This window comes from Garra rufa, chromosome 12, assembly GCF_049309525.1.
Source record: "Garra rufa chromosome 12, GarRuf1.0, whole genome shotgun sequence".
Taxonomy (NCBI): Eukaryota; Metazoa; Chordata; class Actinopteri; order Cypriniformes; family Cyprinidae; genus Garra; species Garra rufa.
The window spans coordinates 21788298-21801996 of NC_133372.1; the positions used below are offsets into that span (position 1 = coordinate 21788298).

At 38.2% G+C, this 13699-nt stretch overlaps 1 protein-coding gene and 1 pseudogene across 1 annotated transcript in view; one reads left to right on the forward strand and one right to left on the reverse strand.

Moving 5' to 3' along the window:
- Positions 1–13699, reverse strand: part of rptor (regulatory associated protein of MTOR, complex 1) — a 237970-nt gene that overhangs the window by 155302 nt on the left and 68969 nt on the right. Inside the window, exon 6 of the mRNA XM_073851892.1 lies at positions 6800–6859. Coding sequence (XP_073707993.1) covers positions 6800–6859 — 60 coding nt within the window. The remainder of the gene's footprint in view (positions 1–6799; positions 6860–13699) is intronic.
- LOC141346726 (uncharacterized) lies at positions 1684–4344 on the forward strand (annotated as a pseudogene).

A 13699-nucleotide genomic window follows, 5' to 3' on the forward strand; every position in this document is an offset into this window, starting at 1 on the left:
ATGATGACATTTAAGCAGAAATGGTGGACGTAATGCAAGCAATAATAACATTTTGTTATCATCATGAATTACATGTTCTTATCATCATCATCAGAATATAGGGAAAATGTAGCCGTTTTATATTATGGTTCACAGTTGGCATTATCTGAAGACCTTGCAGGGGTTAGGTTTTTATCTTCAAATGTGTTTAGGTCATCAAAGATCTTTCTAAAAGGCTAGATTTAAACTGGTGCTCGAGTAATATCAAGTTAGCTCAGAATTGGTATCCTGAGGTACAAATAGAAAATCAAAAGGAGAATAAATACCATAGCTGCTGTTCATAACATTTCAGGCAGTCTTGTGCATTTGATCAGATGTAACTAAATTACAAGGTTATGAGATACATTATATGAATGTTTGGCTTAGATAAAGCAGTCCTGCATAAAATACAACTTTTTTTTATCTTATGTAGTAATGAAAGGGGTAAAGGTAAATATTCTTCATCATCGTAAAATGCCCTTAAAACAAAAAGAAAAAATACATGCTCAAAGTGCAGAAGCCATGCATAAAAGTTTTATATCATGGTGTTTTAGGAGCATTTAGTAGTGTGCAAAATTATATATTGTAGAAGTATAGCTAATAATAACAAGCAAGAAAAATCCAAACTGGCAGAGGGTTACTGTGAATGTATGTGCCAACTGGGCACCGTTTTCCTGATGCTATCAGGATGGCGACTGCGCAGATGGCGAGGGCCCGTTCATCGCTGCTTGCAGCTTTAATTAGGCATTGTTTTTCCATTTTAATTCAGTTAAAATAATCTTAATGTTTTAACTGTCACATGCTCACAGTCTGTTTAACGTTACCCACAATACATGTTGAGTACATCTCTTCATTTTGACATGGTTTTATAATGTTGGTAGAGACATTTGACATCTTAATAGTCAGACATAACAGAGAGGCCATCATAATAATTGACTGTTAAAATACCACGTGTTAGAATATTCATATAGCAATTTACATTTCGGCTACGTTCCTATAGCCTGTACTGATATGTTTAGGCTACGTTCCTACAGCCTGTACTGATATGTTTCGGCTATGTTCCTATACCCTGTACTGATATGTTTCAGCTACGTTCCTATAGCCTGTACTGATATGTTTCGGCTATGTTCCTATAGCCTGTACTATTATGTTTTGGCTACATTCAGACCTGTGTATACTTCAATTAACAATTTTCTTTTGATAGGCCATCATATATGGCCTGGCTGGGCTTCAGAATTTGTCTCTGCAGGATGCTGAGCAGGTCTTCCTCTCTGGTCCTGATTATCATCACAGGTAAGAGTAGAAAATGGAATTGTTTTTATACAATGTCCAATGTACTCTTTTTTTGTTGTTGTTTTTAAGCGTTACCAGTATTTCTGTTAACCTAGCAGTGATTATGTTCTCCATTTACTATTTAAGTGATATAGAATAATTTAATAGTGTAATAGAGAAACAACTACAATATACACAATCTTAAATCTATCCCCAGAGACATCCTTGTCTTCAACTCCGCCAAGGACGGTCCCAAGCCCGGCTGAAAAAGGAGGAGGGTTGGGCGTAGGGCTAGCTACCCTACCCTGTGAAAAAACAGCAGCTACAGAAACGTCAAAGAGAGAAAACAACGTCTTAGTCCTGGGAAGAGATGGTTCTTAATCAAGAAGAAGTATGACGCCGTGTGGTGAAAGCCGGGAACCGGAAACTACAAGGCCGACCACCATTCTCTCCACCAGGACAATCAACATCGGAGCATGGAACGTGAGGACCATGTACGAGACAGGTAAGACAGTGCAAGTGGCAGCAGAGATGCGGAATTATAATTTGACCCTGCTAGGACTCAGCGAAACACGATGGGTACAATCTGGACAGAAAAGACTCATTACGGGTGAGATGTTGCTGTACTCCGGACATGAGAAAGAAGACGCCCCACACACTCAAGGAGTAGCACTGATGTTGTCCAAAACAGCTCAGCGAGCACTCATCGGATGGGAAGCCCATGGCGCAAGGATCATCACAGCATCTTTCTGGACCAAGAAGAAGAAGATAACGATGAATGTAGTGCAGTGCTACGCGCCAACCAATGACAGTAGCGATGAAGACAAAGACGAGTTCTACAACAGACTGCAGACCATCCTGGAAAGTTATTCTGAGAGGCATGTAAACATCCTGATGGGAGACTTCAATGCAAAAGTGGGAAGGGAAAACACCGGGTACGAGGAGGTGATGGGAGTGTATGGACTTGGTGACATGAATGAAAATGGGGAGAGGTTCGCAGACATGTGTGCTTTAAACAACCTAGTGATCGGGGGCAGCATCTTTGCACACAGGAAGATACACAAGGCAACTTGGGTGTCACCAGATGGCAGCACCGAGAACCAAATAGACCATGTCTGCATCGCCAAGAGGTTCAGGCGGTCTCTTCAGGACGTTCGGGTGAAGCGTGGAGCTGATGTTGGGTAGGACCACCACTTACTGGTAGCACGACTCAAGCTGAAGCTGAAGAAGGAGTGGATGGGATCAGCTGTACAACGCCACAGGTACAGCATAAGCTCGCTGAGAGACGCACAGAAGAAAGAAGAATTTAGAGTGGCTCTGAACAACAAGTTCCAAGTGCTGCAGGAACTGATAGAAGAAGAAAAAGAGACTATCGACAACAAGTGGATGAAGGTGAAAGAAGTCATGACAGCTACATGTAGTGACGTTCTAGGGCCTGTGAAGTACCATCACAAGGAGTGGCTGTCAACAGAGACAATGAAGATGATTCAGGACAGGAAGGAAAAGAAAGCAGCTGTCAACAACAGTAGAACCAGAGCCGAAAGATCCAAAGCACAGGAAGTATATTCACAAGCAAACAAGACTGTTAAGAAAAGTATTAGAGCCGACAAGAGAAATTACATGGACAGTTTAGCTACAGAAGCAGAAGAGGCGGCAAGAAACGGAAACATGAAAGACTTATACAACACCACAAAGAAACTATCAAGGAAGTTTAGCAAGCCAGACAGACCAGTCAAAGACAAAGATGGAAAGACACTCATGGGAGAGGAACAGCAGCATAACAGATGGAAGTAACACTTTGAAGAGCTGTTAAACAGACCAGCCCCAACAAACCCGCCAGACATAACACCAGCAGCAGATGATCTCCCAATAGACTGCAGCACGCCGACCAGACAGGAGATCCGCAAGGTCATAGGACAGCTAAAGAACGGCAAGGCAGCAGGCCCAGATAGTATTCCAGCTGAAGCACTGAAGGCAGATCTAGACAACACCGTGGAGATGCTGTTCCCACTATTTGAGAAAATCTGGGAGGAAGAGCAGATACCATCAGACTGGAAAGAAGGGTATATTATCAAGTTACCAAAGAAGGGCGACCTCAGCAACTGTGATAACTATCGGGGAATTACGCTCCTGTCCATACCAGGAAAGGTGTTCAATCGGATTATCCTGAACAGAATGAAAGACCAAGTAGACGCTCACCTGAGGGACCATCAAGCAGGCTTTAGAAAAGACAGATCTTGCACAGATCAGATAGCGACCCTCCGTATCATAGTGGAGCAGTCCTTGGAGTGGAACTCCTCTCTCTACATCAGTTTTGTAGACTATGAGAAAGCTTTTGACAGTCTGGACAGGAGAACCCTTTGGAGCCTTTTCCGGCAGTATGGTGTGCCAGGCAAGATCGTCAACATTATCAAGAACTCATATGATGGCATGTCCTGCAGAGTAGTCCATAGAGGCCAGCTCACCGATGCCTTTGAAGTGAGAACTGGAGTTTGTCAAGGATGTTTGCTCTCGCCTTTTCTCTTCTTGCTGGTCATTGACTGGATAATGAAGACGTCAACGGCAAATACAAGAACAGGAATTCAGTGGACACCCTTTACGCAACTCGAAGACCTGGACTTCACAGACGACCTGGCACTACTATCCCATACCCGTCAACAAATGCAGGAAAAAACCACCACAGTGGCCACCAACTCTGCGAAAGTAGGTCTAAACATCAACAAGGGACAGACTAAGATCCTCAAATTAAATACCGCAAGTAGTGACCCAGTCAAACTGAACAACGAAGCCTTAGAGGAAGTAGACTCCTTCACGTATTTGGGAAGTGTCGTCGACAAGATGGGCGGAACTGACGCGGACGTGAAAGCGCGAATAGGAAAGGCAAGAGCAGCGTTCCTACAATTAAAAAATGTCTGGAACTCAAAAGACCTGACTCTAAAAACCAAAGTCCGACTATTCAACTCCAACGTCAAGTCAGTTCTACTCTACGGAGCTGAAACCTGGAGGACCACCTTGGCAACAACGAAGAAAGTACAGACTTTCATTAATTCATGAAATTTTATTGGGTATTATCTATTGGGTATTATTGTAACAACATGTGTAACGTGTAATTAAATGCTGACAGAATTTACATCTTTGGGTGAACTAACCCTCTCTATATAGCTCTAGTAAATATCTAAACAGTAACTAATTTTGCATTCATGATGATGAAAAGTGTCAGTATCAAATGCATGTGGTGTCAAAAATAAATAAATAAAAAACAAAAACTCAAAAACTGTATGTCAACTTAAGGTGCTTTGCATATCATCAACTTCCCATGTGGTGTTGGTCACACTCCCCTATTGGTAACACTTTACAATAAGGTTCTTTAGTTAACACTTTGTGTTAGGACACAAAAGTCAGACAGTCCTTCAGAGAATGGAACGGCACTCCTTTACATAAGTTCTCTGTCCTCAGATAACTGTGTAGGCTATTAATCTCCCTCCTCCTGTGATGTCACAGAGCATTAATGAATCAGAATTCAAAGTTGTGCATGTGTGTGGGGTGCTTTTGAGTTAAAAAGCATCCCAAAGGGATGTAAACAGGAAGCCCAGCAACAAGACATTAATTAATTTTCAGGTGAAAAGTAATAGTTTATGAGCAACCTGGGCATTTAACTTTTAAGTTATCATAAGTACAGGGACCGCCTCGGGGGTCATGTTCAACTATAACAGCAAAGAGCATTTGAAAGCCCAAAGCAGCAGCAATGTGATGTCACTGTGATGAGTTTCACTCTCAGTCTCTATTATTCACAACTAAGAGCTTTCAGACTGCAAAGACTCCTGGGAAGAACGCAGAGGGAAGCTGACTTACCACCAAGCAGTTATGATACTAAAAGTTGTAATTACACAATAATTACACACGCCTTTGGAACAGGGATGCATTTATATTGTTTATCACCTTAAGATTTTGAAGACATCAACTCTGGTTGCTTTGCAAAAAGTTGGAGTTCTCTGCCAGAGATTATAAACTCATTTAAAGCTGCAGATAGAATGGAGGAGGAAACAGAAAGGTTCGAGCTATCATGATCTTATTAAATGCTTTTCATCAATAGAAAGCTCAAAGACCTACCTCTTGTCCTCCATTCAATCCCATTATGCCTCAGGGGCCCCACAGTTTTTATACAGGAGAAAGTGGAAAGATTAATTTAAAGGTCGCAAAGGCCAACATTAGATCACTGAAAACGTTATGTTTAGAACTTTTTAACTTTCTTTAATGATTTGTAAATAAATGTATATAAAATTTCTAAATACTAGTAGTAGTTCACTATAAAGCTGTGTTTACACTGCAAGTCACGGATACAATCTTTTGACCATATCTGTTTTTTTGGCCCATCTGTTTACATTTAATTTAGACACGTGAATATCTGATATCTCCATTTACATTAATTCTGGCCCTAAAATGATTTTTCATGAAAGTGCATACTGTGCACACGGTAGACCCTCAGGTTTGAATGGCCGTGCTATTACAATAACAAAAATAATTCATGTTATAAATAACAGTAATTTTCATTTGTTTTTTTTCTTCAGCTTGTTAGAGGTAGAATTCTCTAGTGAAATAAAGGAGCGGCAAGATGATATTTACTTGAATTAGAATGAATTAACAAGAAAAAGAGAGAGAAAATGCATGAATGAGTGTGAAGCTTGTGAACAAGTGAAAGGTATCATCTCATTGCTAAGAAATATAATGTAGCTTTTAGTAGTGAAGATGTTGTATTTATAAAATTCACAAGACAGTGGTTAAAAAACAGCTCATGAAAGTGCATTGTCTTACCTATATAAAGTTTCCATCTCAGTAATAAAATGCCAGCGCATACAGCACGCCACGCCGGCATTAAAATGCTGTCTTTATGGGCAAACGTGCCAGCCCTCACATTGGGAGTTCTTAGGAGGATTGGATGTGTGTGTTTATATGTACACAACCAGTCAAAAGTTTGGACACACTTCCCCAGAGAATGGGGAAGTGTGTTTAAACTTTTGACTGGTAGTGTGGGTCAGATGTCCTGCTCTTGTGCAGATTTTTGTGTATACACATGTGCAACAAATTTCAATCTGTGTCAGTTTTTTTTTTTTTTTTTTTTTGTGCCAGTGTAAACGCAGCCTAAAGTTATTGCATCTGGAAAGCACATAACCAGAGAATGCATATGGAATTAATGTAGACAAAACCAAACAAATTAGAATTAAAACAAGCATAAATCAAATTGTTTTAGTACAACTTGGGCACATAACTGCAGGGAGTTCAAAAGACGGCAATAGAAATGCTTACAATTAAATAAACTGCATAAAAATAACTTCAATAATCACTAATTTCCATTACCTTTTTTCAGCTATGATTACCGGATAATTTTTAAAGAAAATTTATAGAACTGCACTCACGAGAGCGATTTCTAGTGAAGAAACACATGACTTACTGTTAGTGTAAGCAGAAAAGTAGGTGGAAATAAAAAAAAAACTAACAAAATAACACCTACTTCTCAATCAGGTCCAAGGTCACTCCTGGAACCAACTTTGCACTCTTCTGCATACAGAACCTTAGGGGGAAAAAAAGACATACACAGACACTTCTTTCAATTTCAGCCTCATTTGATTTCACCCAAATCTTTTTATATGTACTGATTTGTGAATACTCAAACCAGGCTTGACCTTTTAACACTGACCTCTTGTACATTCAGTCTCCAAACTTTCAGATAGCTCCACACACAGATATACACAAAACACAATTACAGTAATAAACTAACTGAACTAATCCTAGAAGTTGTAAAAGTGTAAAAATTCAAAAGACACAGCATGGGAATATTCAGTATACATGCAGCCCTCAATCTTTTATTTCTTTTACCTTAGCTGTACGATGATCCTTATCTATTTGCATTCTACTTTATGAACAGATCATCCAAAATGCAAACCTAATGATTCTTTGTAAAAATACTTATATAATTGATATTCAAAAGGCGGACCGCACCTGCACCATGATGCGGTTATTTGAACAACAGAAACACGGTGAGCAGCAAAATTATAGATTACTGTAGTGCATGGAGCCCATCAGACATGAAATAACTAGTTATATTCCTTAAATAACTTCTTCCCCGATCTGCGATTAACACCTATTTGCTATGAGCCAGACCTCTGGCTACTATCCAACTCATCCCCCCACCATCAAGACAAGACTCTTTACAGCCTACAGCAGGGTTCCCCAAATCTTACCCTGGAGGTCCAATGCGCTGCAGAGTTTAGCTCCAACCCTGATCACACTCACCTACCTGTTATTCTCTAATGATCCTGAATACCTTGATTAGCATGCTCAGGTGTGTTTGATTAGGGTAAGAGCTAAACTCTGCAGGAAAATGGATCTCGAGGTCCAGATTTGATGATCCCTGGCCTACAGGAATGCAGGGAGATACACTCTCCTTATTCAGACATACAGTTATATAGAAATGTACACGTACAGATTAAAAATGCGTCTATTTTCACGCGGCAGCCTGCAATTCGGCACGCGTGGTCACGGATCCTCCTGCGGGCGCTTTTTCAGATTTTTTTAAAACATTGTTGCGCTTCATATAATATCCACCAGGTGGCGCAAGGAACAACATTCTGTAGCCAAACACCATGGCCAGCTCTAGGGGGCGTTGGTCACAAATATTATTATTAACAATAGTTCAATGATTCCTCTTTTCTGAAAGTAGGGGAGCGCAGGGCACAACCTAACACTTTTTGAATTTCGCGGTTTATGTAAATCCACGTGGGGTTCAGAGTACAATTTTTATCCACATTATTTTCACACTTGTAAAGTACAAATATATCGATTTGTTTCATATTTATAGTGTGTACATTTTTTGTTATTTACCTCAAAAGAAAGGAAGTGAAACGTGACAACATGCCCTGTAGGTGGGGTACATTGTAACATCTGAGGGGCACGTTGTAACACGACCATATGACAGCTTAAAATGTTATCTGATCGAATGAAAAAAAATAAAATAAACATACACAACAAACCAAAATATTGTCAGTAAAATACATGTGTTAACTTTTTCAAATGAAGTAATGACGTTTTTTAAAAAATAAGAATAATCTAATTTTGGAGTTTGACAATGAACACATCGCAACAATGCTTTGAACGGCCCTGATCGCAACACACAGCTGTACATTAGTTCAAAACAATGTGGACAAATAGATGAAACACATTTAGACATTCAGAAAAACACTGCCATCCCTCCACACACAGCTCTCATAGAACATGACACACATAAACCAGCCAAAATGCTTTACATGTCTTGAAATAATAACTTCTGAACATTAAACATTGCTTGACTGCCTTTATTCACCTGCTTCTTGTGGTTTCTTATCAAAATCCTTAGAAGTAAGTAGTGTAAATTGCATTGCTAATGTCATAGAATAGCATAGTTTAATAACAGTGGGACAGTGTTACAACGTTTCCCATCTGCGCGACTGGAGTTTAAAACAGGTTAGTGTCTTCTGCTGGTTTGCGAAGCATTAATAAACTATCTTAACTGATAAATAACAAATTGGAGATTAAAATAATAGCAGATTTGTCTCATTTTAAATGATTACTAAAAACTGAAATGAAAAGTTTACTTCAGCCAGAAATGTACTTTTACTATATGGTAAAATAAATATTTTGGTTATTTTATTATGTTATAAACATCAGAACGTCACGCACATCACGCGCAGAGCTTGTGCAAAGAGAAAAACCTAATAAAGCTATATATAATAATAAATAAAATAGGCCCATATGCGAAATATATTTTTCTGAATGAATAATAAATTAACACAAACGAAAGTAAATAAAATTAACACGTAGCAGCCTATATGCAGAATTTCAGGCAATTTCTGTGATGCGTTCTTAAACAAGCATCTTGTTTCCTTTTTTTTTTTTTTTTTTTACAAATACACATCTGTTTTTTATTGTGATTGTACACAAAAGACATTTGTAAAATAGCCTAGTTTTGAACAATGCCTAATTCTTGAACGAGTATTGTAAGCTGTATCCACATTTATAATGGGAAGAAAATCAAGTGATCCTGCCGGCGCCGCAGGCAGTTAGACATTACTAACTCGACAACTTTCATCTTTAGAACAAAATACATCATCCATTTCGGCATTTTAAAGCAACATCAAATTAAGATATGCATGTCTGAGAGGTAGCTTACCATATATAGAATTTTGGATACACTGACAATATTGATTTGAGTCGAGAGGAGAAATATAAACTACAGTTTTTATAGAGTTAAAAATTATGTATTATTATTATTATTATTAGTAGTAGTAGTAGTAGTATTATTATGATTTGTTTTTGCGATTTTGGTGCTGTACATTATGATGGCGAGCTGCCCATGCTCCTTTTTTTTTCTTAAAAAAATAATTGAAGGAAAAGGGACTGTTTACAGTTAAACCGAAGTTCTTCCGGCTGTGTCAGGGTGGACATACTGGACTGTAACAATGTCTAAAGTTGTTTAAAAATGTCTAAGCATTGGCTAAAGTGTCAAATGAAAATATAATGTACATTTCTGATCACTTGAATAAATAAGTTTTTGTTTGGCATTGCTATTGTTGAGAATCTGCTGTTATCAAAAACATAAAAAAATAATGATGAAAATAATAAAAAAGTCGTTTCATTGTAAAGTCGTTGCCGTATTGATGTGTACAAAGTTGTAGCAATATGAGATCTTAATAGTCTATTTTGAGAATAAAGACATAACAAATTGAATTAAAAACTGCAGAGCATTGTATTTTGTAATTGCATGTGATTCATAAAATATTACTGCAAAACAAACGAGTAACCCAGGCAATACCTTACGGCTTTCACAACCCTTCATATTGCAACATCTAACCGCACAATTGTTAATGAGAGGGGGGGTCGTTCGTGTCACTTTTAAACTTGCCATTTCACCTTCCACCTTCCCCCATGAATATGAATGAAGGTGAGAAGAGCGGGCTTGGCTCCAGGGGGGGTTTAAAACCGGATGCATTTCAAAAATAGGATGATTTGAGAAGGAAAACTGACCAAACAGACTATGGCACTGTTCATTAAAAAAATAAAATAAAATAAAAAACTTATATTTAACGATCAAAAATGCTCCAAACGTTTTCCTAAATTAACTATATATATATATATATATATATATATATATATATATATATATATATATATATATATATATATATATAGCGTCATTATGTCATTATGACCATAAATGACAGAGGTTTATATATATATAAACCTCTGCCATTTATGGTCATACAGACAGAAGCTGAAAATAATTCAAAACTGTAAAGTATTTGCAGAAAGAAAACATGAAGGATGCCGCTTAATATTTGTCTTCCTTTCCGTGAACTCATTCCATTTGTTTTCTTTGTATTGTAATCTTTATATTATTTTCGTGAAAGATATTTTTTTTCTCTTTTATACCATTTTATTGATTGATTCGTTGTAAAATAATGCTTACATTGTCCTTGAAATATGCTATAGGAAAGCGGAACAGATGCCTACGTGTTCAAAGGGGGATATCGCGTTATTCACACTCACGTGTTGCTGATAAACATGATATAGTTTCAGTTCTGTTCCTTTTATATTCACAAGTTTATCATGAATAAACATTACATAAAGTACTTCAAAATTAAATAGCCCTACAAGAAACATTTAGGCATCCCACAGTCTTGTCCATTAACTGACCTTCTTTTTTCCGTAATATGTATTATTCGTTTATATTCGTTATTTTCACCTTCATTTTGATCTCATTACAAAACATTCTGAATGTAAAAGATACTGTAAAGGTTCTATGACTGGGATATTTACTGGAATGCAGTTTAAAGGTTAAATTTAACATATATTGTATTTTATTTAGTCTAATTAACAGACAAATCATTGAAGAGTGAATTATTCACGTAGCCTAGATTCATTTGGAAATTATTGTAGGATTTCGGTTACGCAAAGCGCAAATAACGATCATCACACTCCAAGGATGATCAAAGATTCTTTTATCCCAACCGTTTGCCAACAGAAGACTGTGAGAAGCCGACATGGGTGCCGCTCTGTTTGCGCCAAATTTCATCTGCTGATCACTGATCACCCCAGGAAACAAAGCAGCAATAAAGATAATCCTATCAGGGGAACAACGTGTGATTTGTGCTGAGAGACTCATAAAAACAAAGGGTTTTGTCACCTCTGGCCGAACCCCTGGCCAGAATTCGCTGATACCGGAAAAGGGCAATCTTTTGAGATCGCCCCTCTCTGAGATTCTCCAAAAGAACCAGTTGTCCGCTCACTCGTGACTCAAGTTATAAGATAAAATTGATTGAGTTAGGAATGAACAAAGGAGAACGATTGATTCCAGGCTGGCCACTTCGGCCGCTGAACTCCCCATGACCCTCTTCAAGCCTATGGCCTTTCAGACACCCTTCCAAATGGGACTCACACCACATGATTAAATGTGCTAGCAAATATGATACAAAAAAAGAAAAGAAACAAAGAACGCTATTCCAATCACTTGAACTTACTATGCAAAGGGATAGGGCATCCACCTTCCTCCATGTTCAATGCTTGCCATGTAATTGTGTCTTTTTCTATGCCTGGGGTTCCTTAGCAAACAAGTTGCCAAATGAGCATCCTATATGTAACATGTACCCATGTTTACTGTTGAATGAACGATCGTGATGAATGCAGCTCGCCTGAATGAATGAGAAATTAATATTGTGTACACTTTATGCATTGTAATAATTTTATTGAAGTTAATAACAAAACTTGCAGAAATAGGGTCATTTTGAGTTGCCCCAAAGAAGCTCCGCCCCGCAGCAGTATCCGATTGGCTCCTAGCATCATGGGGCGTGCTTAGCGGCATGTTTAAAAACCCCCATGGTGACAATAGCTGTTGCCTTTCGCCTCGCTCAATGCCTTTTGTCTCTTGTGGTTTGAGTGCGTCCCATCTGCACTCGCCCGCTGGACCAAGCACGCGATCGTGCCAGCACACTCTACAGAACAGCGCTTGAACTGCCCGAACTGAGCGAGAAGAGTCCAAGAGTCCTGAAAAGACTGGTAGCTCTCCTCTGCAGAAGATCGCCTGCTCAATTCAACTACAAGGCGTTCTTGCCCTCCAGAATTCTCCAGAAACTCCAAAGACTTCTGACCCGGCTTGAACCGTCAGAGCCTACGCGCCACGCAACTCAGGCGCCCGCCGGACTCTGAACGCAACAACCCACGTAACCAGGCAACCGCGGCCACAATAGCGGTACAGCAACTCCCGTTGCCCAACCCTCATCTACGAAGGATTCCCAACAACGTCACCCAAAGACTGACTAGCAACCAACCAGAAAACCTGCCGAGACGAGCCCACAGAGGAAATCCCCATTCGGCACGAGCGCAAGTAAACAGGGTCTCCCATTCTTGTTGAATCTGGTGTGATATCATTTAAGTTAGATGTCTGCTTTTGTGGTTTTCGAAGGTTGCGATTTGAGAGCTAGTAGCAGTACTAGAACAATCTTGGGGTTCTTAAAATCCATAACTTACTATTTCTGAAACTGTATGAGTGCGCGTGTGAATGTGTGTGTATGTGTGTTTATGTGTTAGTAGCTTTTGTATCCTAGAGTAGTTCAATAAATCATTGTTTCATTGTAAGAAGTTGTCTTGACTTTTAAGTTCACAAAGTTTCATCTTTGCCCAGATCAAGCTACCTAGCTTTAATTTCCTAAAGTAATAATTCTGTTTATTTATGCTCCTGACCATGAGCGTAATATAAACTTCGGAATTGATAAGGTATATTGATTTGACCGATTCGGTGGACGAATGGTCAAGAAACATAAACTATTAATTCTAAATCGATTTTCATGAATCTTTCGATTCGATTCATTATTTGAATCATTATAAACTTGAGCATAATTCTTACATTATTTATCATCACACAGTGAAATAGGCCTGCATTCCTTCTATTAACTGTCTTTTTTCCGTATTTGTATTAATATTATCATTATCATTATTTTTACTATTACTATTATTATTATTATTATTATTAGCCTATTATTATTGCATATATTTTTATTTTCGTTTATATTCGTTTCCCCCCTTAATTTACTTAACGTTCATGTAAATAATACTGTAAATGCTTGACATATGCTATATGACTGATTTTACTGGAATGTAGTTTAAAGGTTGAATTGAACATATATTTTATTTTGTTTCGTCTAATAGACTAGACTATATAAATACTATACTGTTTTACTGAGGAATGAATCATTCACATAGTTTCATTTGTAAATGAAAACATGCTCATTTATCCTCACACACAGGCATAAATACAATCATAAAGTCAAAACTTTGCTTAATCTAAATAACTTTCTGTATATATGCTATTTGCCATGTATTT